Source organism: Silurus aristotelis (genome assembly GCF_946808225.1).
Source record: "Silurus aristotelis genome assembly, chromosome: 4".
In the NCBI taxonomy this organism is placed as follows: domain Eukaryota; kingdom Metazoa; phylum Chordata; class Actinopteri; order Siluriformes; family Siluridae; genus Silurus; species Silurus aristotelis.
This window is the reverse complement of record NC_139577.1, coordinates 399359-425234: the sequence shown is the minus strand read 5'-3', so window position 1 is coordinate 425234 and position 25876 is coordinate 399359. Positions and strand designations below refer to the sequence as shown.

The following is a 25876-nucleotide window of genomic DNA, read 5'->3' as shown; positions in this document are numbered from 1 at the left end:
TAGTGCTTTAAAATGTGTCTTTTGAATCTCTGAAATCTTCAAAACCTGAATATATTTTTCCATAAATGTGATCACTTATGCTTCCAAGTGGTTAATTCGATCAACTAACAAGTATTATTGTGAGCTTGAACCACAATGTTGAATTCCCGCATCCTGTTGGTGCACAAATGACCACAATTTTGCACCATTGTTATCCTGCTGATGCTGAGAAGAATGCTGTGTTTCTGCCCCAGGTCCATAAATTATTGTGTTTTTGTCAGAAATTAGCACAGATATATTCTGTCTCAAAGCTAATAAATCATTTCGGTATCTGACTGGTATCTTTGCTGTCAGACTGACAATATAGTCAGTAAAACTGTGTAAATGGGTGCACGCTCCTCACACCAGGAATCTGTCATCATGCTGACATAATTCAATTAGCTTCATGCTATGTCTACAGGGCCTGATTTGTCAAGACTGCTGAGGGATGTTTTACTGCCATGAGTGTTTTTTTCTTTTAGACCTGTCACAAACATTTTTAATGATGTGCCAATTTAATGGGCTTTATAAGTCTGTAGGTCCTTTTGGATTGTACTGGATTGTCTTTTTCTGCTTTAGGAACTGAGCAACGGCTCCATGCTGAGGATCACCATTCCTGAAGTGGCTACGTCGGAGCTGGGTTAGAACAAACACACATGCACAACTTTTTATAGGCACTTATGAGATTATGCATTAGATTGTATCTAGATGCGTGTTTCTGCGTTTTTGTGCATCATCACTGGAAGCCTTTACTTATCCTAGCTTTGGAGCATGCAGTATTAATTGCTCTTGTGTTGATCCCCTTGGTGTTAATTTGCCCGAATTAGAGGAAAAACCTAAGATTTCTCTTACATGTAACATCGTGTCTGTCCAGTCATGCTGTCTGTCAGAGCATTCTGTGCAGGTGTCTCGTGTATGCTTTCACTAATTGGCATTTTGTAATGACCTGATCTCATATTTTCTTCCTTTAAAAAATGAAGGCATATTATGACCTGTCTGTCCTTTGCATTTGATTTAGACAAAAGCGCTCCCTACTTCTAATAAAGTGACATTTTAACCAGCTTTGTTTTGACCTTTTTAAGTTTGTTTGCCAATTAAGATGCTGGCTGATTCATTAGGAGCCTAATTGCCTCTTGTGTATAGATAACGTGTCCGGTTTTATTCGGAGTGTTTGAATGTAAAGGAATTTTTTTTCAGTAGGCTGATGTATAATGAACAGTGCGTTGGTTGGGCTCCATTTTTACTTTCTTTAGGGGTTATGCCAACTTTTCTTTCCTGTTATGAAACCTTACATTTCTCTTGGCAACATACTATTTCCATTTTGACGAAGGAAAACTTGACCAAGGGTAAATCTTCTACACTTCCTGCCGTTACAATTAATCCGATTTCACTCCTACCTTCAGTATGGGTACACCACTCCGCCTCAAATGCTTCTCACAGCCTGTTCTCTTACCCAAACAGTTCTCAATAAATCCACTGTTGGCAGAGGCCCTCCATCATGCACTCATCTATTTTATCTATCAGCATTGCATCCACCTACTTAAATATAGCACAGCATGGGTCTTCTTTTCTTTTCATCGTACCTTAGCTGCTTTCTTTTCAGTCTTTTGCTTCCTCTCTTTGGAACCTGCTCTGTTTAAACCTTTCACCCCCTCATTTTTATTTAGAATTAAAGGTTGCATTGTGCGAATTAAACCATATGGCCGGATATCTAGGTTTATAAAATGACTAATGCTCAGTGTGTGTTTTTTTCAGTGAAACGATCCCTACAAGCCATCCGCTTCATTCTGCCGAAAGACCTGGCTATGAAGGTGCTGGTAAAGTGGTACAATATCTACAATGCTCCCGGGGGTCCCAGCATGCATCAGGAGTGGAATCTGTTTGTCACATGCTTGATGACGCTAATGGGCTACAACACTGAACGGCTATCCTGGACACGAAATGTCAGTACCGTTTGTCGTGTGGTGATGATGAGGCTATATGACATGGCTGCTATTATTAGTGTAATTGTGCCATAGTTATGTGGTAATGATGTGTGCTGTAAGAAATGCATGGAGATCTTTAAATCTGATGTTGACTCATGATACTCTTCCTCCACAGCTCCATTTTGAAGTTCCCCTCTCACCAGTAATTGCGCCTAAGAAGGCACGGCCAGCAGATACAGGCTCTGATGAAGTAAGATTTGGGAACGAAGGGCTGGATGATACGTTAGAACTTTAAACATCATCATTAATGATTCAAATATAATGGCATTTAAATCAAACTCAAACTTATTAAAGTTTTGCTTAAAATGTTCTTTTTGAAATTACCTCCAAGGTTTAAAAAAAAAAAAAGAAATATCAAATTTTTGAAGTTTACTGTCACATTTTCACTACACCACCATCACATTCAAACATGTTCCATTGTTTCTGTTCCATTAAGGACTGGACATACCTCTGTACCTCAGACTACCACTCCCAGGTGTGTGTGTATCCAGCCCCAGGCATGTCTGGTTTGGTTGCAGAAGTGCCTGTTGGTATTATGGATGAGAGTGGGCCAGTAGCAGATTTGGAGCCCTCAGCTCTGCTTTTCACCCACATCCCAGCACTTTTCTACGTGCTTCATCTGCTCTATGAAGACCTAAAACTGGACGAGCTCCAGCGTAGCGGTGCCCGATCCCTTGTGAGTCTTCTGCAACAGATGGCCAGGTACAGTAATGTCACCTGTTGTACTTGTACTTGTAGAGCAATAAGAGGAGTTAATTTAATGGTGGTGGTGGTGGTGGTGGGGGTGGATTAAAACGCTTTTGTCATTTTAGTTAAGGGTGGATGGTCAGATTTGCCTAATTGTTACAGAAAAATGTCAACAGCTTGATTTGCTTTTGTGTTCGACGTAAATACGAGCTTGAGTGGGTCCTTTTGTAAGTTCTAGTGTGTAAATGTGTGTGGGCTGGAACCCCCCTCTTCTTGTGTCCATTTTGTGCTTTTATCCCAAGAACTCTGCCTTATTATGGACACAACCTTTTTTTTTTTTAATTAAAGGATGTCTGTGATCACTAATGCTGTAGTCTCTCTCCTTGAAATACACCGTACAAACTACGGTTTCATAAGCAGTCTACACATTGATCATCTGACCCGCATGAACATTCAGATCAGACACCGTCTTCCACTAATCCCCCTTCCCTCCTCATCTCATTAGGGACCTGCAGCAGGAGGAATACATTGATCTGTACTGGCGTGATTACCCCTCATTCATCAAAAGCTTCAAGGAAACCTGCAAGATAGATCAGTGTAAGTACCTGATCAATGGATTGGGATCCTCTCATTAGCAGCCCGAGGCATTTCTCTTCACTTAACAATAAATCAAACAGCCAGGTTGGGTTATTCTCAGTGTTCAGGGTCGGGCTGTACTGCAGGCGTTACTGTTTTTAATTGGTGTGTGTGTGTGTGTGTGTGTGTGTGTGTGTGTGTGTGTGTGTGTGTGTGTAAAGCTCAAATGAAGTCGATGATCTGGCCGGTGTACCTGAGTGGTGAAGTGCCCTGTGTGTTTGCGTGGCTCAGCAGCTGTCTGAGGGGACAGGAAGTGCCTCCATTCCCATACCTGCCTGGCATTTGTGAAAGGACCAAACTGATTCTGTTGGTAAAGTCTATAGATATTTTTCTTTAAAAACACATACAAAAGCCAAAAACATTCATACAGTTTTTATAATATTGATAAATGTCTACTCGCACGGAATTGAATAATCAAAGTTTATACTATATCTAATATATTATGGTAATAATATAATTATGTAAATCAAACACACACTAATGACCGTCTGCACTATGACTGAGCTCGAGTCTGGTCACATGCCACTAAATTCAGACGCCATGCTTTGTGGAAATGTCAAGAATTTAGATGATGCAGTGCTCCTCACTAATCATAATGACATTTTATTAATGCTTTCTTCCTGTGTGTGTGTGTGTGTGTGTGTGTGTGTATAGTGTGCACATGTCAATGAGTGTAAAACAGTATGAGATGCCTCTGTGTGTTTGCATCGTTAAAGTGTTCCTGCTGTACCTCAAGCTATGGACATGAATCACTGGGGTGGGGGTGGGGGTGGGCATTTCTCCCCATCAGGTCGTGCGAGATGACGCACAACCACATAGAGGCACTGACAAGCCACCATGCAATTATGGAATGTGTTTACCCCAATCTCTTTCTCTGTGTAAACTCCGTTTAACCCTCTATCTGGTCTGAAACAGGATGAGTGTCCATTAAATCTCTCTGACTCTTCCTTTCACTGTTTTTTTTTTTTATTTATTTATATATATATTAAAAAAAAAAAAGAAGACATGTTATGATGTTCCACTCTGGTGCTCCAGTGGAATTCTTGTGCTGTTTTTTTTTTTTTTTTTTTTTTAAGCTGAGTTTTTTCAGGTATTTCTCATTGAGATGTAGCATTCCCTTTTCTTCTGTGGTTAGTGTATACAGTAATGTGGTTGATGACTCCAGTCTTGGTTAGAAGTGTCACATACATGCTATTTCTTGCTAACATAACCAGAATGACATTTTAATGTCATTGCAGCAGAAAACCGAAACCACACGGGTGCTGTCCCGCTGTTAATGACACTCATTTGCATATTTATTCATAATTTTTTTTTCTCTCCATCTGTTTCCCCTCCTCTGTCTCAGAGCTATGCGCTATATGTAGTGGGAGATGAAAAAGCTGCTTCATCTAATGTGTCGAAGTACCTGTCCAGGCTCTCTGCAGGTGAGCCGACACTTCTTTCAGGGCGTGTTTACACTTCATTACTTATACAGGTTTTTCTTTTTCATTATGATCATGATACTAAGGTTAATTAAACAAATAATTGATTGTGTCTGTATGCAGCGCTTGGGCATATAAAGGAAATTTCATCTGAATTGTATCTTTTTATTTTTAGGGCAAAAGAAAGGTTTATGTGATCCTGCTCTGAGAAGGTACGGTCTGATGATCTCCTTAAACGGCAGAAATGTGCAATTGTAACAGCTATAATTGTACAGAATGTCTGTATTTGGCATCAGAAACCCTTTCATTTTCAAGCTGCAAGTTGTATGTGTGTGTGTGTGTTTGTCTGCTTGCAGGCAGAGCAGTGTAAAGCAGAGCGCTCCAGCAGGCTGTCTGGCGGAGAAACTGGTGGTGTGGTTGACCTCTGAAGGTATATTTGACTTTCAAATCCACAACAAGTCTGAAAACCCGACATTAAAATGTATTCACGTACTTGTTTTTTATAAGTCTAGTATATATTACCATATATAAATACCGAATACTAATATTACTCATTATTTCTGAATACTAATGACTAATACATCAGTTCATATCCTGCTAGAAGCCGTTCACACACTGAATATCAGGACAGGAAGGTGAAGAATTCAACAATGCAGTTTGTAATGTTTCGGGTTTTTCAGGCTTCATGTTAAAGGATTTGGAATCTGTGCCTTTTGGTGTGGCACTGCCAATCCGAGATGCCATCATCCAGTGCAGAGAGCATCCCAGCTCTGATTGGTCTGAAGAGGTCTGTGCTCTGATTGGACGACAGGATTTAACCAAGCAGGCTCACAAGGTTTCCCTGGCCAAAGGAAAACCGGTAAGTAAAACCAAATCGCATCCAGCTTCTTATGAGGTGAGTAAGTAGGGCACACAGAGCGCTCCACCAGAGACCAGCACTAAGTCAGTTTTTTGCAGAGTCAAGTCTCAAGTCTCTGAGCCTCACATCTGAGTACCGTATTTAGTCATGCACTTGTTAACACTCAGACTGTTAGCAGGAGATGTTGTATTGCTCATAAGTGAAATGCTGCAATATTATTTTTAGTTAAAGCACTGCCGGTCACATAGTAACTCTGCGTCACTCAAATGCATGCACCACTGATTTATTTAAGCATTTTAAACATCTGCCTTGTTGGCCCTGTATCTGTCCTGATGGTGGCATTGTTTTATCTTCGATGTGACATGTCTAGATTTCATAGTTAAATCCTTTTTTTGAGGTTTGAACATCAAAACCAACAATACTCTAGTAATTGATGTTGTGCATTCAAATTGCTGGGAAATTATAGATACTGTAAATCACAAAACATCATATTTGTGTGCATGGATTAAGAGTATTAAAACCAGTTGAAATTCTGTTAAAATGATAAAACACTAGCACTGAACTCACCAGTATTTCTGGGTGTTTTAAGGTGTTTTTATAACAATCTAGACTAATGTTCTCTATTAACTAATTTTGATAAATTCTAATTGATTTGGAACATATTTTAGAACTGCAGCCCAGGACTAGAATAGCATCTAAAGCACAGAAGTCAAACAGAGCCTGTTTTATTTATATATTTATATATATTTATATATATATATATATATATATATATATATATATATATATATTTATATATATATATATATATATATATATCTAGTATTCACACCACACCTGAAGTGTAAAAACCATGTTCTGCCCACAGACTGAAGAGCTGGTTCACATTGGCACTTTTCTGCAGCATTTAATGCAAGTCAGACCTGAGTCTAAAAATGATTCAGAAACACGTCAGCAGCTGGGTTTAGTGTGATTTCCGAAATGCATCATCCGGAGTAAAAAGCTTACAGATATGTAAAATAAAAAGTGAAGGTGAGACATAGGAAGCTATGGACATGTATTATATATAGTGTGTGTGAGGAATGTGTGTGATATCTATTACAGCTTACATGGTTATTCACTTTTACTAGCTGACCAGTAATATATTCAAGATATATTATATATGTAATATAAATTTATGTTTAGTCATACATAGCATACTGGTAATGACATGGCAGATGGTTTCAGTTCAGTTTGTGAATCAGACTCGATAGGTTTCGATGCAAGTGACAGATTGGGGTGGGGGATGAGGGGGTTAGGGGTTGGGTCATGAGGACAAGTAAAGTGGATGATTATAGAAACCTATTCATAATGAACAAAATAACTTGCCAATATTTATTCAAGTCAAGAACAGTCAAGAGGAGGCCTAGCACTGTCAAACTGTGAAAAATATAAGAAATGATGGTTAATACAGAGGGTTTAAAATTAGATTTGCTAGGAAACATATCGAAAAGGTTGCAATGTTCTGGAACAAAAGACTTTGGACAGATTAACCCAAGATTAACTTGTACCAGAATTTATGGAAAAATAATGAAGAAGAAAAGGATGGTCTTATGATCGAAAGCACACCACAGCATCTGTTGAGTGTTGTTGCATAGACATGTATGGCTGCAATTGGAACTGGGGGATACTGCATATAGTGCTATTCAGATCCATAGTTTATTCTCAGATTCAGTCGAATGTCACCAAATTATAGGATGGAACTTTATAGTGCCATTGCAAAAACAAATCTAACGTTTTAATGTGTGGGTTAGTCACCTGACCTCAACCCAGGTCTTACTGAAGACAAGCAGAAACTCCAGGTGGTTGGTGTAAAGCCCTGGCAATAAGAGCATCACAGAGGGGGGAAACCCAGCATTTGGTAAAGTCTGTGGGTTCCAGATTTCCGAAAGTATTTGTGCCCAAGCATTAAAATAAATCCTAATATATAATTTTTATGTGTGAAAAGAGGGTGATCAAATCCATTGGTGGTGTACAGACACAATGTTGAAAAACTGTGTTGCTGTTCAAATATTTAACCGTGTGTGTGTGTGTGTGTGTGTGTGTGTGTGTGTGTGTGTGTGTGTGTGTGTGTGTGTGTGTGTGTGTGTGTGTGTGTGTGTGTGTGTGTGTGTGTGTGTGTGTGTGTGTGTGTGTGTGTGTAAGATGGTAGCACTAAATGAACCACTAGAATCCCCAATAACGAGTGAAGCAGATGAGGAAGAGGATGGCATGGCAGATCTTCATCCAGAGGTGACTGGGCTGATCTGGAGCCGTGACCTGCGTGTTCAGGAGGTTCGCCGTCTGCTCCAAAGCTCCAGACCTGTCCGGGTCAACGTTCCCCACCTGCCAGAAGTCAGTGACCATGAGTATATTGAGGAGAAGGAGAACAAGTAAGAGTTTCATGTACATATACTGATAATGTGTATGAAACAGGATTGTCCATGATGAAAGGATCCACCAGTTTACTAGTGTCTGGGTGACTCAACCAGAGAGACAGAAAATGCGCTCAATAACTGAGACAGTATCTGCTGCTAATTTGCATGTTTAAATGTTTTTTGTAATTGTGATTTCCAAGCAAAATGTATGCAAAAATAGTTTATGAAATAAGCAGCAGTTCCTTATAACAGCCGTGTTCACAATTTAACCAATTACAGGTAGTCGTCGACTTACAACCTATGCAACTTACTACAATTCGACCTTACGACCACAATCGCTAGCCGCGGCGTACGTTATATTTTTACCAGCTTCCGGCATAATTTCATAGTACTGTACATATAGCCTACTCTACTTATGACCAAATCGTGTCGGTCGTAAGTCGACGACTACCTGTACACAACTATTTAGCAATTTGTCTTTTTTTTTTTTACTTCCACCAACATTTACGCTTACAAAACAGTAGTTTACCTGTTCCTCTGTCCTGTGTGTTTCCAGACTTCTCCAGCTTTGTCAGCGTACCATGGCTCTTCCTGTGGGTCGAGGCCTCTTCACACTGTTCTCATACCATCCAGTGCCAACTGAACCCCTACCCGTGCCCAAGCTCAACCTGACTGGTATAAACAAAAAAGCTTTGTCTATATATTTATAGAGCAGAAATGGTGGAATGGAAAAACATTTGTGTGAGGCCTTCAGTGAGCGACTCAATTCCAAACATTTATTTCAGTATTTGGAATGTAGCTTGGACCATAAATGTTCAGAAATGTTGTTCTGAGGGCGTTCTGGGCACGCTGCGCTCTCAGGCTGTCTCTCTCACAAGTTTAGCAGGCATACTTTCTGCTTTTTGATGTCCACAGATGATAACCCTCTTCCTCTGTCATGTGGTTTTAACAGAGCCACACAATTACAGAAGAGTTCTTTAAGACCTTGCATCTGCTCACATTTTCCGCTTAAACAACATATTGAACAAGCTAGCGCTAGAACTGCAGTGAAGACTTGAAGAGGATTTTAGGTTTCAGTTTAGAATTTGCCCATTTTTGGTATGAGGGTCTTTCAGGCTTATGGTGATGATTATTAATACATTTATTACAAAATGTAATACACATTAAGGAGGAGTCCAGATATCAACATTATAATTGTTTTTAGCAAATACAATGGAAAAGTGTTGAGGGAAAAGTTTTGCATGTTCAGAAAAGTGTTTGCTGCTATTGTCTTGGGTTTTAGTCCCACTAATGCCACAGTAATTGTTCGTGCTGTGTTGATGGGAGGGATGTCGTTACTCTGCTCTGAGTCAGGCCTGGTTATATCAGAGCTCATGCATGCAGAAAATGGAGGACAGAGAAACATATTTCTCTTATACTTCATCTGGCAGGGAGAGCTCCACCCAGGAACACCACGGTGGACCTAAACAGTGGCAATGTTGATGTGCCGCCCAACATGGCAAGCTGGCCCAGTTTTCACAACGGTGTGGCAGCAGGCTTGAAGATTGCACCGGCGTCACGTGTTGAATCGGCCTGGATTGCCTACAACAAACCCAAGAGCACAGAGCTTGCAAACGAGTATGCCGGCTTCCTAATGGCACTCGGCCTTAATGGCCACCTCACCAAACTCGCCACACTTAACATCCATGACTATCTGACTAAGGTAAACCACCTATATTATTATTATTATTATTATTATTATTATTATTGCCTTTTAATTCAGCAATTTAGATCTCTACAATAACAATACCGGTTCTAGATACTGTCTATTAGTAAATGATGCAATGATTGAAGTATATTAGTTATAGTAAAAATGTATTTTATTTTAGAGTTGAAATTTTAAGGTATGGAAATATGGCATGAAAAAGAGCTTACATTTGTTTATAGCACACTGCTGCTTATTTTACCACATTCTCAACTTAATGTTTTAGATCTTTCATATCAATCAGGTAGAAGATTAAAATACTGTATTATATATTAGATTAGATTTAACCTTATTGTCACAGCAGTACAAGTTACAGTACAAGGCAACAAAATGCAGTCATTGTCCACCCAGAAGTGCGTTGGTATTTATAATATAGTAATCAGTGGGACTTTTTAACCTCGTAATCTGGAAGACAATTTACAAGCTAATAACCCTAATCACATGGCCACTGAGTGTATATTCCCACATCATTCAATAATGTAGAATATAATACATATTCTTATAATTTCCCACATTGTTCTAAATTGATTTCTACAGGCCAGGCCTATTTATTTATTTGTTTGTTTATTTGTTAATTAAATTCTATTCTTAAATTTGAAGTAAGTAAATAAAGAAACACATTATCACACACACACACACACACACACACACACACACACACACACACACAGACACACACGTGCGCGCACACACACACACACACACACAGTTGTCCATCAGGATGTGTCTATCAGATTGTTTCTTTCAGAATTAGCTCTTCAGTCTCTTGTGAAACTCTGTGATCGATCACATTCACACAAGTTTCCTGTTTAAGCACAAAAGGATTAAAGAGATTGCGTCCCTGTCCAAAGGTTTAGTCTGAAATGATAGTAGCAGGTCCCTCTGAGTTTCACAATCTGCTTTACTATTTGACATTTAAATCTGTCTTTCCTTTAGTCTCTGTGAAATTCTCTCCGGTTTTGGAGTTACACGCTCTTAATTGTCTTTTTCTGACTTCTGCTCTCATCCTGTTGTTTTCTCACATGAAAGACGAACTTAAAGCACAGTTTCACTATGACATTGCATAGCTTTCTCATTTCCAGTCAAGCCTGGCTCTATCACTACTTTCGGTGGTTACAATGCATATATACAATCTATGGCTCCATCTTTACTGCGTATAGACACTGGTCCTTTACCACATCGAGAATGGCGGCCTGGGCTTTCTAGAATATCGTAGTACTCAATTACGAGAAGCGAGTGAGAAAACATCCTGCTTTACACACATTCATTTGAAAATTCAATGAATGAAAGAAGAACCGTCTATTTTTTTGAGCTTTTCTTTTGAACTTCGAAATGTGCTTTGTAATTAACATAGCAGCATTTCTCTCCTCAACTTCAGTGGATATGAAAAGTCTACACACCCCTGTTAAAATGGATTGGTTTTTTGTTGTCTAAATAATTTAAACCAGGATAAATTCTGGCAGGATAAATAGCTTTAAAAAAATATCTCTGATTATTTACCATAACCAGAGATTTTTTTTTTTTAAGCTATGTTCAACCAAGAGCTTCTAAATCATACATGGGCTCTCAGTTGTTAAAAGGTCTGGATCAGGAGGAGTGTAAAGAATTCTTAAAATATTTATTATAAAAGTATATCTAATCAATTTACTCTGTAGTGTCATGGTACAGTGTGTAAAGGCTTTGATCAACAATTTGAGAAAATGGCGCGCATTAGTGACATTAGCAAGAACAAGACATTTCTCCAAAACCTACAAAAGGTCAAGAAAGAATTCCAGGCACGCAGATAAGGAGTCCTACAGCAACATTAAAGGAGCTGCAGGAATATCTGACAGGTACTGATTACTCTCGGCATGTGCCATCAATCTCTCACATGTTTGGGGAGTGGAGTAGGTGGATAGACAGAATACCTTTCTCACAAAGGAAAAAAAAAGTTTTAATGAATTCAACTGAAATCATGTTTCTAAACGAGCACAATGCCCATGGTGCAGCATGATGGTGGTGGGCAGTGTAGGTAATCATGGAGAGCTACAGAAAACAGTTGATCTAAATGCAAAACATTCAGATGACTGGTAGCTGACGAACAGAATTAAATTTTTCAGCACAACAATGAAATCAAGCATTTAACAAAGGAACAGGTTCATCAAACGAATATTCATGTATTTCATTGGCCAAAAAGACCAAGTGGTGAAATAAAATCAATTAACAAACGCGAAATGGAAATTTATACTAAAGGATAATAATACATTTTTATTCCTTATTTTTTTCTCAAAAACATTTTTTCCCACATAATTTTAAGGTTATTTCATGTTGTGGTTGGGAAAACCTTTTTGCAATGATTTATTTTGGTTTCATTTTTATTCACTTCCGCCATTTTAACAGGGATGTGTAGACTTTTACTTGACAGAAAACTCCTCAGTTTTGATTAATCTATTAGAAATCTTGAGCATTTCAAGATAGGAAGAACACATTCCCCATTCTGATGTTCACTCTGAACCCGAATTCTATCTGCAGGATTTTATTCTGTACACTGTTGCTGTATGTTTGGCTGTGGATGAATGAGCAGGTCGGTGTAACTGGCCAGAGTTTAAAGTTTTAAATTGATTCCATATTGTCAACTTTTAAATTACATTTTGTTTTCAAGGGTAAACAGTTACCAGGGTTTGAGTTTTGAATAAAATAATCCCCACCCTTTTCTTCCTCAGGGTCATGAGATGACGAGTATAGGGCTCTTGTTGGGTGTTTCAGCAGCTAAGCTGGGCACCATGGACATGTCAGTCACACGCCTGCTGAGCATCCATGTGCCTGCTCTTCTGCCGCCCACTTCCACCGAGCTGGACGTGCCACACAGTGTACAGGTGGCTGCCGTGGTGGGCATCGGCCTCGTCTACCAGGGCACAGGACACCGGCACAACGCTGAGGTGCTGCTTGCAGAGATCGGTCAGTACAGCAGGGGGTCAGTGTGTATGGATGTGTGTGTGGTGGTCGTCAGCTCTGTGTTACAGGTGTGTGTGGGGGTGTTCAGAGGATAGTGATAGAATGATGGGTTTAAAATCTGATTAAATTGTTAGATTTGTGAGGGAGAGCGAGAGAGAGAGAAAATTGTGTCTCTTCGCTTTTTATTTTATATTAATGAAACTGTTGGTGTTTATCAGTTTTTGTTATATTTATTTATTTTTATGTTTTTCTCTCCAGTTTCTCACATTTCTCATGCACCTGTTTTATGAGTTAACACTTAAAACATGCCAAATGAGCAGATGTTTTCTCCTCAATTAAATGATTTTGAGGTTGACACCACCCAGATGTTCTGCCCATCTCATCTCATGTGTGCTCAACTGGACTCAAAGTACAAACAACAAAAAACCTTTATGTAAAATAAAATTTTAATGCATGTTGGACTTACTGACTCGGACTATGTTTATTAGGAATGTCATGAAAATATTTTACTCGCAAATGCTTACTTTTTCTCTTCTGCCAGTCAGCACCCAGATGCATTCACGTTACACATTAACACTTAAAGCAGAGAACAGACAGACGATTTGTAAAATAATATATCATTTGATTTTTATTTTTCACTTCACTCTCCTCCTGAGTTCCAAATTGGAAATGTTTGCATCCTGTCTTTTACCGAGAAACCGTAAATGTTTTCAAGTCCCAAACAGTGCAAAATCGATATCGCACAAGCTCAGCTCGTTTAACGGGCTGGACGTGAGCATGCTTAACTTGTCCTTTTGTGTGTGTGTGTGTGTGTGTGACACAGGTCGTCCTCCCGGCCCTGAAATGGAGTACTGCACAGACAGGGAGTCGTACTCTCTAGCAGCAGGCCTGGCACTTGGCATGGTTTGCCTGGGCGTGAGTGTGCGATTTCTGCTGAATTATGTCGAGAATGTTTGTTTTTCTTTCATGCAAACTACATTTCCTTGGAAACTCCTCTGCTGCGCTACTTTTTATGTATTGGCAATTCTCACGGTCACGTGACTACATCCTTCCTGTAAACTGAAGATGCTCGCTTTCAGAATCCAAACTTGTTTATATCTTTTTTTTCTTTTCTTCATGCAAGTGTGATCCTGTACTTGTTTACCTTATCTAATCTGTTTCCTTTAAAGCTAATGTTGATCTAAAGCCTGCTTGCAGATGTAATCTCTGTAGTTTTAACAGTTTCTGGTTCTCAATTCGTCATATTATAGTACTAGTTACATTCCAATTTTCCTTCTAGCAGATTAATTATGAAACGTCCCAAAAATCAAAAAAGGACATTAAATAAGCAGAATTATAATTAAGAAATTTTAACTTAGTTTTCGTCAGAGGTCAGAGTCAGTGTTTGTTGTAGTTGTCAGAGCATTGTGTTACAGATAATGTGCATTCTCTAAGTCTACGCGCATCCTGTGCGTGAGACCGTGTGTTTCCCATGCCGACTAAACCTCTTTACCTGTAGCATGGCAGTAACCTGATCGGCATGACGGACCTGAACGTACCCGAGCAGCTTTACCAGTACATGGTGGGAGGACATCGACGCACACACGCCGGCATTAACAGAGAAAAGCACAAATCTCCCAGCTACCAGATAAAGGTGTCAACACTGAAAGCTATTTAAACTACTGCACATTATTAAGGGTGGAAATAAATCAGTGTGTCGGATGTCACCTTTGGGAAACTTGATAAACTATTAATTATTAATTGTAGGAAGGCGACACGATCAATGTGGATGTGACGTGCCCTGGTGCCACCTTGGCTCTTGCCATGATCTATCTGAAAACCAACAATCGGCAAGTTTTTTCTCTTGCTCTTATTTCTCTTCCTGTCTAGCTTGTTCTTTTTCACAATGTTCAAAACAATTCCTTTTGAAAACTCCCACGGTCTCTTAATGTGTACTCACGATCAGGGATAGTGTGATCTCACCGCTCTCTCTCTTTTTTTTTTTTTTTTTTCCAGGTCTATAGCTGATTGGTTGAAAGCCCCTGACACAATGTTCCTGCTGGACTTCATCAAACCTGAATTTCTGCTCCTGAGGGTGAGATGAAGAGAACGAACCAGAGGAAACGAGTGATTAATTTATTGTGCCTCTAAAGTTCACTGTGACCTTTGATCACTTTAGCACTTCCCATTCTCATCACAATCCTCAACTGTACAGTTCCTCTATTGTCCAATTCTCTTATTCTATTAAAAATGTAACACTGAAGTGGCAGTAAAATAATTACATCTTGTTGTTAGGGAATGATTTTTTTTAATAAGGATATTTAGCTAGCATAAATATATTAAAAAAAGTATTAGCACTGATTCACTTAAACTTTAATTCACTATGTAAGAGTTACAGAAGGTCAGGAGTTTGTATTGTCTGTCTCCTTATACAGACTGAAAAACTCTAGATATTTAATAAATCTTCTGTTTCTGAACGTTTAATGTTCATAATTGGGAATTAAATCATGGCTGTATTTAGGGCCAGTGTGTTATTACCCTTGATACAGTGGAGAGATTTAGATCATTGTGACCTGAAATGCTGTCAGATAAGAATGAAGACCCTACACCAAGTTGTAAAAAGCCAGGCCAAAGTGCAGGTGATCACCAGCCTTTTGATATTCTTTGGTCAAACTATATATTTCACTGAAGTTATAATGTTCTGTTCTATGTATAGTGCTAAGTTTGAGACTTTTAATCTGAACACCATTCCAGCTGTTCAGCATGGTAAGGCTGCATCATGTGGGTTTGTTCTGCTGGAAAAAGGCACTGTGCATTTCGGAAAATAGACCATGCATGTCTGGAAACCACTGACTCACTTAAATCTGATTTAGTAATTAAAGCTGAAATAAATCTGTATAATAAATATCTTAGCTACTGTGGTGAAATGGCCTTTAATGGTTATTATATACCAATATTACATCAGCACATGGAAAAGTGTGGTAATGTGTGGCCCTGAACTGTAGCTATTTTTCATCTACCAGCTTGCCATCACCATTTAAAGTTTTAATTGGAATCAGACATGCACATCGTGTAGCAGGTTTAGATCAGGGAATTGAATGAAACCTACAGAGGGAAGATGAGTGCAGAAGCGGTGGATGACTGACACTCAGAGCTTGTGTTTGTGTCTCTAGACCCTGGCCAGATGCCTCATCATGTGGGATGAGATACTGCCTAATGAGAAATGGGTGACCAGCAATGTGCCTCAGGTACAAAATAAACATAATTCACTGAAACACACACACACACACACACACACACACACACACACACACACACACACACACAGGCACTTCCTTATTCACTATCACATTCCTACTCCAACTGGCTCTGTAGGATAAAAAAAAAAACGCTGCTTAACTTCCTTCTGTTATGTTGAGATCTGGGGTCACTAAGATATTTTGTAATGCACGTTTTGCAAGTCGCACTTTGCAAGGCAAAACTGTGTTAAGCCATTTTTTGCTGCAATCCAAAGAAGCCAAAGAACATTGCTTAACTAACAGGTTGCTTCCATGTGTTGCAGTGTTTGGCCTGAACCAGGGATGTAAACATTCAACATCTGTTGATCATTTTCCCCAGATGCTTTAGAGTATTCGGTTTCTATTGATGTGGTCTGGAAATAGATGTTAGAATTTGCTAGAGCTGCACTCTGGGAATCAACAGGAAAACCATAGATGGATGGATAGATTTAGAGAGGTAGATAGTGTGATTATTTATATATATATATATATATATATATATATATATATATATATATATATATATATATATATATATATATATATATATATATATATATAAGTTGCTGATCTCCCATAATGAGGTCATGATCGGTCATGAAGGTCATGATTGGTATCATTACATCCTGATCAAGATCCAGTATGTCCTAACAAACACTACTGTATTATTGTGATTACTATAATATTAATATGTAAAGTTAGTTTAAAGCTAGTTTTTGTTGTTTGTTGGCAGATTATCCAAGAGAACATTGGACTGCAGGAGGAAGCCCTTGTATCTGAGGATCTGAACATGGAAACTTTGTTGTAAGTTCAAATAATGACAATAATGTTGGACCAAGTGGTTGCTTTTGTCTTGACTATAGTGCATTCGTCAGTCATTTTTAATGTTGCATCGATGTCAGCTTTTTTGCATTTGAATAAACAGATTCTTAGAAGGAAGCTTCGAATATAAATCCATCATGACTTGCCTGAAATAATTTTTTATAAAGCTGCATGTTTCTCTGCTCAGACAAGCACATGATTATATCATCGCTGGGGCCTGCATGGCTGTGGGCTTTCGATTTGCTGGATCTGCAAACTCTGATGCTTTTGACTGCCTGGTAAGGGGAATCGCACTACGTTAGAGTTTCAGTTACATGCCTTTTATTCAGTTCTGCTGTTTAGTTTATAATAATAATAATTAATCATATAATTTTTTCCCTGATTTTCATTTTTCCACAGTATAAGTTTGCCCGTAACTTCATGAAGTCTCTGACTAGCACTACATCTACAGCTACAGTTGTAAGTTGTATTTTAAAGAAGGAGAAATCTATTAATTGAACCAATGTAGTATTGTGTTGTCTGATCTCTGAGTGGTGTTTATGGCTCGTGTCTGACAGTCAGGGCAGTATAACCTGCAGACGTGTCTGAGCATGGTCCTTCTGGCCACTTCCATGGTCATGGCTGGCTCAGGGAACTTAAAGGTGCTTCAACTCTGCCGTTTCCTGCACAAGCGTACGTTTGGCGAAATGAACTACGGATTCCATATGGCTCACCACATGGCCTTGGGTCTGCTCTTTCTTGGAGGAGGCAGGTCAGTGGGTCTCCCCAACTAAGGGGGTCGATTAAATAATGCAATCCTGTGTTTGGTTCTTGTTTTACATCACAGCTTGTGTGTTAAGTGATACATTTCGAGTTATATAGTCATGTTATTGAAATCTAGAACATTACTTCTTCCTGCCTAGCAAACCTGACTGTTCAGTGTATTTTTATCTCACGTGCTGCTGCTAGACTGTGAGGAAATCCTGGTGGCATAATGACTCTTGTGTAAGCATCTTAGGGCAGAAACTACAGGATTGGTGCAGGTGTATAAGCTGTAGTTTGTGTAAAGGTTTGAAAGGGTGGAGATGAACGATGAGCTAGCATGATGTCAGATGAACACGCCACAAGGGCCTTTTATTTTCCTCCTGAAGCTGCTCAAGCACATTCATCAGTGCAGCTGTTATTTTTAACCAAAAGCCATTCAAAGGGCTCAGATTGCTTTTAAAACAAAACCCCGATCACTTGTAAACAGTGAAGCACCATTGCACTGCACAGAACAATAACACATCATATGGCTTTGTTCACAGGTACACACTCAGCACCTCCAACTCCGCCATCGCTGCCCTTCTCTGCGCTCTTTATCCACACTTCCCTGCTCATAGCACCGACAATCGGTAAATACACGACAGTCTCGCTTCTTTATGGTTCTGCTGAATTCGGTGTCATTGCTGTTTATTTTTGCGGAACTACAGTGTGTTTCAAGGTATTTAAGAGACATTGGCATCATCTTGACAGACATGTGATTTATTATGGAGGCATCTTGGACCTGTTGTTTTCTCCATGTGGAATGTTTAGAGATTCAGATTCATATTCAGGTCATGTTTTGCTTTAGATATCATCTCCAAGCCCTCCGTCACCTCTGTGTGCTGGCAGCTGAGCCTCGGCTGCTTGTTCCTGTGGACGTGGACACTCTGAAACCCTGCTACGCCCTGCTCGACATCACCTACACGGTACTGCACACGTACAGAGTTATATATTGGATATTAGTTTTTACGATGACGTAGCGGCAACTGGCCGAGTTACCTGATGCTCCTGAAGACTGAGAAAACACTGTTAATTACAGATACTGAGACAAACCTCCTCAGTCGTAGTGTGGATGAGTAAAAATAAACTCATATAATCGTGTGCTTTAATAGGAAACACAGTGGTATGAGGAGACAACTGTGGAATTGATGGCTCCCACTATGCTCCCTGAGCTTCATCTCCTAAAACAGGTAACAGCCAGAAAATTAAATAAAAGCAAATGTCTATTTGATCAATCAAATAAAATTACTGATTAGTTATTTAGACTTTATGACTGGTCGATTTTGGTTGAGGTTAGTATTGTATTGAAAAATGTGGTTTTATATCACAATTTCTTGGTCTGCTGATCTGCATGAGATAGCTGTGTCCAGTCTTCTTATAAACAAGTGAAACATGTGTGTAGATTAAAGTGAAGGGTCCGAGATACTGGGAACTGAACATCGACCTGACGAAGGGAACTCAGCATCTGCAGTAAGTCTGAATCAAGTGCTTTATTAGAACATGCTTAATATCCAATGTTTGTATAGACCCTGCAGAGTGATGTGTTTTCTGCTCCAGGTCCATCCTTTCCAGAGACGGCGTTCTTTATGTGAAGCTACGTGCGGGACAACTGCCCTATAAGGATGATCCTCGGGGATGGAAAAGTCTGCTGGCTCCGAGCGTCAACAACAGAAACCCAGAAGTTCGCACTTTCAAGGTCTGTCTGTGTGGATGACAAAAAAATTATTTGCAATCAAGACACACAGTATTCACTCATTTGACAGATTACATATTATAAACATAAATATTTACTATTATTTTAAATGGTTCAGCCTGGATTTCAAAATAAATGAGCTAAACTGAACCAGCATTTTAACGTATGTGATTCTTTTTTTTTTTTTTTTTTCTCCCAAACCCAACATTCCTGTTTTAACAAAATGAAAGTGTGCATGCTTTGTAAAATTATTTTGGAAAGGTTTGGAAAGCTTTAGGCCTGTGTTTGTACTGATAAGGATATGTACACACACACAGACACACACACCTTCACACATAAAGAGGGTGGAATTTTACTGTTTGTGTTCCTATGAAATAGTTAATCATAATTTACTGGAAAGATCCAGATGTTATGAATAGAGGTAGCAAATTTCCTGTTTACAAACACATCGCCACGCTCACCTCGTTTACTACAGTACGCAAGTGCAATGCCATGAAATCTCACACAAGTTTGGAGGAGACATTTCAGCAATTATCATGAGAAAACTATTAGAACAGAATTTTTAAATGAACGTTTCTGTTGAATCAGGAACGGTTTTGATCTCGGGCACTTTTTAACGTTGACGCCGGTCTTTCCTGTTCCCTTTCCTCTATTCCCTGCAGCCTGAAGCCATTTCGACGTTCACATCAGACGCTGCCTTGGTGTCCTTTGCTAAGTACTTCTGTGAAGCGTCGGAGAACATGAAGAATGTGAGTGGAATGAAAGGTGTAATACAGCTGGCTGTAAAAAGAAGGCTGGAGTGAATTCAGTTAGACAGCAGCAATGTGAAATTTGTGGTCAAAGCAAAACTGTTAACAGAACTTCATTACTCAGTTAGTCCAAGTAACTATATGACTCGGTGTTTATCTTTATAGTCTTTATAGTTTTGCTCCACCCATCCTCATACACTTGGCTCAGGAAGTAATTATTTGTTTTTAGTGTGGTTTTCCTCATTCTTTTTTTTTCTTTTTCTTCTCATGCATCTCACTATTCACTTATTTCACTTGACTTTCTGTTCCACAGAAGCAGGAGACCGTGACCTTGTTCTCAGCTATTCTATACGAATGTGTGACCCAGGAAAATCCCGAGATGCTGCCCACCCATATCTCTATTGATCAGGTCATTTTATTTTCATAACATAATCGTATTTAGTAAACAGGGAAGGTGAGGGTTCTCATTTAAACCCGTAGTTTCCTTCAAACCTTTCAATCGAAATGCTGCCTGCACAGAGCACAAACACACACACACACACACACACACACACACACACACACACACACACACACACACACACACACACTACTAGTCATAAGGGTCTTCTTCCAACAAAAACGTGGAACTAAACTCCTAACTGTCCACTTGAGGAAACGAAGCCTTATCTTGATGAAGGCCTCCAGACTGACAGGTCTAGAAAGTGAGGTATACAGAGAAACCAGTCATTTTGTTGGCAACTGACAACAACTTACATTGTCCCACAATTTAACCTTGTGGGTTTAGCTGAGTCATCTTACATGCACGTCTTTTGAGATATCTTTAGAGAGATTTGGATGACCCTATTTTAGGGTCATTCAAATTATTCAATCTGAAGAACTCGAATGAAGAATTGAACTGACTTTTCTTAATAACTCTGCAAGATCAGAACTGACAAGGACACATCGCAACAGAGTGAATATTAATCAGTGACAACTGAAATGACTAATCCTGGGCTGGTTTAAGTTTTTTTTTTTTTTTTATGCTTGAAGTTCTCATGAAGAAACAGGAAGAGGAAAATTGTACTCAATTGCAGTACACATTTTTGAAGACCAACACAGCAGCACTGTAAAAACGTGTGGTTTAATGTAATGGAACTTCGCTTAGAATGTTTTTCTTTTTTTGTCAATGTATCTTTTTAAAATGTACAACTGGTTAATTGAGAACTGAACACTTGATGCTGTGTGTGTTGGTGTAGGTTGTAAAGGCTCTGGAGCAGGGTCAGATGAGTGAGACGTTTTCTCTGTGGCAGATGAAGCTCGTGCTGGAGCTCTGTGAGAGCGGAATATTACAGCAGAGACTGCGGGACACATGCAGACAAAGCCGTGGTCTGCTTTTAAGTTCAGAGTTTTTGCCCGTCATGAAGAGTTCAGCTGACCAGGCTCTAGACCGCTGGCTCTGTGGTAAGAAAAGGCCACGTTGTGAATAGTGTCAGGAAGGGATGCATCGATACCGAGACCAGTCTCATATCACTAGTCTGATACCGTGCACATTTACTCATACGCATACTTGTAAACAAATACACCCAATACCACACGATACGCTGTGACGTAAACCGAGCGTGTGCTGTCGCACTGATGAATAGATGAGACGAAATGCAAATGATCTGGAGGTATTTTACTATTAATGATGGCAAGCAAAGCATTACTGCACACTGTGAGCTATAAAATATAACATGGAGGAACTACAGCATCTGATAAACCTCTTCTTAATCATATCACTAGCAGCACACGGCAGGAACCAATGCTAATAAATAAATAAACAAATCTTTATAGTTTACTAATGCACTTGAACATGTAAAATGGAGGATTTTAACCAGAGTTGAATATGGAAAGGTTTGTTGTTTTGTCCTGATATCAAATATCTGCTAAAACTCAACCTGGTATGGACAGGTCCCTAGTTTCAGGATCTTCATTTGAAGGACCCCTGATTGCACCTGCTTGGTGGTTAGTAGTAAGAGCTTTTAGTGCCGTTGAGTATTTAAAATAAGCATAAAGTAGATCACTTTATCACTCTTTCTCCTCCTTCCTTGTACAAATCACATGGAATTCTCAGTCCTTAAATTATATGGAGACTAATTAAACTTCACCTGAGGCAGAAATTGTAATAGTAATAATGATGAACTTGGTATTTTACCTTGTTCTGGTTTTTGAGTCGTATCCAGTGCACTTGTTTACAGCTTTCAGTGCCTCAAAAAATGCACATCATTCGAAAATGTGGAATTCTGTGTGAAGCTCTCTTTTGCCTGCATATCAAAGGAAGTAAAAGCTCAGATGCCTGCAAGTTCCACAAAGCTCCTTTTCTAGCAGTGTGTAATAACAGGTCTTGGCACGTGTAAAGTGCTTTAGAAATGTTTGATCTTTAGAAACATCATGAATGAAAAGGGGCGAAAGGAAGGAGGTATATTTTGAATAAGTGTTTTTGTGATAACCCTCCTTTTCTCTGACTTTCTATCTTTTATGCCCAGATAACAGACATGTGCTGCAGGAGTACATTAGCAGACTGTCTACCAGTGATGAGACGGACTCCAGTATTCTGGCCTGCTTCTTGGTCTACTACTCAATTCCAAGCTTCAGGAAAATGGCCACAACAGAGCTGGACGGTAAAAAGATGATGTTTCTGGTCACATCTGTCTGTTAATGTTGTGAGATCAGATTCTTACATTTTAATCTTCTATAGAGTTCACACAGGTTTCCACTGGTTTTGAATGAACTTTTCAAGTTGATCATTTTTTTAACATTTCCACAAGCAAAAATGAGCAACTTAAAAAAAATAAATAAATCTTTCCCTGTCATGTTGGACTCATACAGTGAGGAAAATAAGTATTTGAACACGCTGCTATTTTGCAAGTTCTCCCACTTAGAAATCTTCGAAGGGTCTGAAATTGTCATCGTAGGTGCATGTCCACTGTGAGAGACATAATCTAAAAAAAAAAATTCAGAAATCACAATGTATGATTTTTAAACTATTTATTTGTATGATACAGCTGCAAATAAGTATTTAAACACCGGTCTATCAGCTAGAATTCTGACCCTCAAAGACCTGTTAGTCTGCCTTTAAAATGTCCACCTCCACTACATTTATTATCCTAAATTAGATGCACCTGTTTGAGGTCGTTAGCTGCATAAAGACACCTGTCCACCCCATACAATCAGTAAGAATCCAACTACTAACATGGCCAAGACCAAAGAGCTGTCCAAAGACACTAGAGACAAAATTGTACACCTCCACAAGGCTGGAAAGGGCTACGGGGAAACTGCCAAGCAGCTTGGTGAAAAAAGGTCCACTGTTGGAGCAATCATTAGAAAATGGAAGAAGCTAAACATGACTGTCAATCTCCCTCGGACTGGGGCTCCATGCAAGATCTCACCTCGTGGGGTCTCAATGATCCTAAGGAAGGTAAGAAATCAGCCCAGAACTACACGGGAGGAGCTGGTCAATGACCTGAAAAGAGCTGGGACCACCGTTTCCAAGGTTACTGTTGGTAATACACTAAGACGTCATTGTTTGAAATCATGCATGGCACGGAAGGTTCCCCTGCTTAAACCAGCACATGTCCAGGCACATCTTAAGTTTGCCAATGACCATTTGGATGATCCAGAGGAGTCATGGGAGAAAGTCATGTGGTCAGATGAGACCAAAATAGAACTTTTGGGTCATAATTCCACTAAACGTGTTTGGAGGAAGAAGAATGATGAGTACCATCCCAAGAACACCATCCCTACTGTGAAACATGGGGGTGGTAGCATCATGCTTTGGGGGTGTTTTTCTGCACATGGGACAGGGCGACTGCACTGTATTAAGGAGAGGATGACCGGGGCCATGTATTGCGAGATTTTGGGGAACAACCTCCTTCCCTCAGTTAGAGCATTGAAGATGGGTCGAGGCTGGGTCTTCCAACATGACAATGACCCGAAGCACACAGCCAGGATAACCAAGGAGTGGCTCTGTAAGAAGCATATCAAGGTTCTGGCGTGGCCTAGCCAGTCTCCAGACCTAAACCCAATAGAGAATCTTTGGAGGGAGCTCAAACTCCGTATTTCTCAGCGACAGGCCAGAAACCTGACTGATCTAGAGAAGATCTGAGTGGAGGAGTGGGCCATAATCCCTCCTGCAGTGTGTGCAAACCTGGTGAAAAACTACAGGAAACGTTTGACCTCTGTAATTGCAAACAAAGGCTCCTGTACCAAATATTAACATTGACTTTCTCAGGTGTTCAAATACTTATTTGCAGCTGTATCATACAAATAAATAGTTAAAAAATTATACATTGTGATTTCTGGATTTTTTTTTTAGATTATGTCTCTCACAGTGGACATGCACCTACGATGACAATTTCAGACCCCTCCATGATTTCTAAGTGGGAGAACTTGCAAAATAGCAGGGTGTTCAAATACTTATTTTCCTCACTGTATGTTGACCTGCTTGTTTTTTGTTTTTCTTCAGGATGCTCTTCTTTCCCCGAGTTGCTGTTGAAGTTCAGTCCGTTGGGTGTTCCTGTTCGAGGACTGCTGCATCTTAATCAATTGTTCTTGCACAGTGGTGGCTTTGCTACACCACCACACTTTTTTCCTCTGGTCCCTAGAGATCACGAACCCACCGATAAAATGCCGCTTTAATCAATTCTATCAGGACAAATCTTCATTTGTCACAAACACAAACAACCAAATAAACCTGAAATAAAAAGAAAAGAAAAGAAAAGGAAAGAAAGAAAATCCAGGATTCTTGGTAAGGCCTGGTATAAGCTCAAAGAGGGTCTCTACTGCATTGCAGTTCTGTAAATAATTTGTATTCATGTTTGTGCCTGTTATAAAGGTGTCAATAAATGATTTTAAAGGTTCACTGTTTGGGGGGGGGGAAACCCAGCAAAATCTAAGTTGCAGTGTTTCTTTTTTTAAGAACTTTCATGACTGAGAAAACAAGTGTTATTCCTGAGCAAAATGAACAAGCATTCCTGTGCAAATGAAAAACATTTCCCAGCCTGGAAGCACATTGTCAAACACACCCCCACACATTCCACACTATTTGCATAGCTACATTTTTCTGTTTAAGATGGTGCTCGCCTCAGTGGTGCTTTCACTACTGATCTCTGGTTGTTGTGACTGCAGTCTGATCCTACAAAAGTCTGAAATAAAAGTTCTGTTCATCTTTAGTTTGAAGTGTGTTGCTAGCTTTTATTTTAAGTAAAAAGAGTACTTGGAGAACTGTATTCATGTATTCTTTAAATAACTTGGTGAAGGCTTGGGCCCATTACACTGTCAGCACATGACTGATATAAAAAGCGTAGAAGCTATCATAGTTGCGTTTCCTGTAGAGCAGCAAGTGATGTTTCAACACTAAGAGAATGACTGGGCATTAATCTCCCGGGTCTGTTTAGAAGATATATCATAACCTATCACTTGGCAGTGTTCTAGCAGAGTGTCATCAGTTACTATAGTGTTTTGTAGCTGGTTTTCTGAAGCAGGTGTGTTTGTAGTGATAAAAAAAATGTGATTAAGATCTAATTAGTGTTTGCTCCCAGTTTCTCAAAGTGAGCTACAGTAAAGTGCTGTGGTGTTCCAGCAACCTGTCATATTGCAAGAACTGTGTAACCACTGGCATTTAACAACCATGGTCTTTAGCCTGCTGTTTTTAGATTTCAGCGCAACTTTGCAGAACCGTTGCATGCTTAAATCTCGAAATGTCCGGTTTCAGCAGGTCTAGATTTAAAACCAGCACATCATTATCTAGAACAGAATGCAAAGATATGGCAATAGAGAGAACATCGCTTCAAGGGTTTAAATACTGTAAGATTTCTGATGTTTGCACTGGTTATCTATAAAACACTCCATGTCTGTTTTGCTGAACAGGAC

The 25876-nt window shown here is 39.5% G+C and overlaps 1 protein-coding gene across 1 annotated transcript in view; it reads left to right on the top strand.

Moving 5' to 3' along the window:
- anapc1 (anaphase promoting complex subunit 1) overlaps positions 1 to 25176 on the top strand; it is a 33770-nt gene extending 8594 nt beyond the window's left edge. The window contains exons 16-48 of the mRNA XM_083540625.1: positions 598 to 658; positions 1774 to 1961; positions 2119 to 2193; positions 2440 to 2705; positions 3196 to 3287; positions 3488 to 3636; positions 4672 to 4750; positions 4923 to 4959; positions 5104 to 5177; positions 5428 to 5606; positions 7791 to 8017; positions 8559 to 8677; positions 9433 to 9704; positions 12449 to 12683; positions 13504 to 13595; positions 14179 to 14313; positions 14427 to 14509; positions 14676 to 14754; positions 15833 to 15907; positions 16671 to 16741; positions 16947 to 17037; positions 17159 to 17218; positions 17317 to 17510; positions 18046 to 18132; positions 18351 to 18468; positions 18655 to 18732; positions 18945 to 19012; positions 19100 to 19238; positions 19898 to 19984; positions 20298 to 20393; positions 21223 to 21427; positions 22492 to 22626; positions 24471 to 25176. Of these exons, the coding sequence (XP_083396751.1) occupies positions 598 to 658; positions 1774 to 1961; positions 2119 to 2193; positions 2440 to 2705; positions 3196 to 3287; positions 3488 to 3636; positions 4672 to 4750; positions 4923 to 4959; positions 5104 to 5177; positions 5428 to 5606; positions 7791 to 8017; positions 8559 to 8677; positions 9433 to 9704; positions 12449 to 12683; positions 13504 to 13595; positions 14179 to 14313; positions 14427 to 14509; positions 14676 to 14754; positions 15833 to 15907; positions 16671 to 16741; positions 16947 to 17037; positions 17159 to 17218; positions 17317 to 17510; positions 18046 to 18132; positions 18351 to 18468; positions 18655 to 18732; positions 18945 to 19012; positions 19100 to 19238; positions 19898 to 19984; positions 20298 to 20393; positions 21223 to 21427; positions 22492 to 22626; positions 24471 to 24643 (4119 nt within the window). The 3' untranslated portion in view covers positions 24644 to 25176. The remainder of the gene's footprint in view (positions 1 to 597; positions 659 to 1773; positions 1962 to 2118; positions 2194 to 2439; positions 2706 to 3195; positions 3288 to 3487; positions 3637 to 4671; positions 4751 to 4922; positions 4960 to 5103; positions 5178 to 5427; positions 5607 to 7790; positions 8018 to 8558; positions 8678 to 9432; positions 9705 to 12448; positions 12684 to 13503; positions 13596 to 14178; positions 14314 to 14426; positions 14510 to 14675; positions 14755 to 15832; positions 15908 to 16670; positions 16742 to 16946; positions 17038 to 17158; positions 17219 to 17316; positions 17511 to 18045; positions 18133 to 18350; positions 18469 to 18654; positions 18733 to 18944; positions 19013 to 19099; positions 19239 to 19897; positions 19985 to 20297; positions 20394 to 21222; positions 21428 to 22491; positions 22627 to 24470) is intronic.
- Positions 25177 to 25876: the final 700 nt, after the last annotated feature.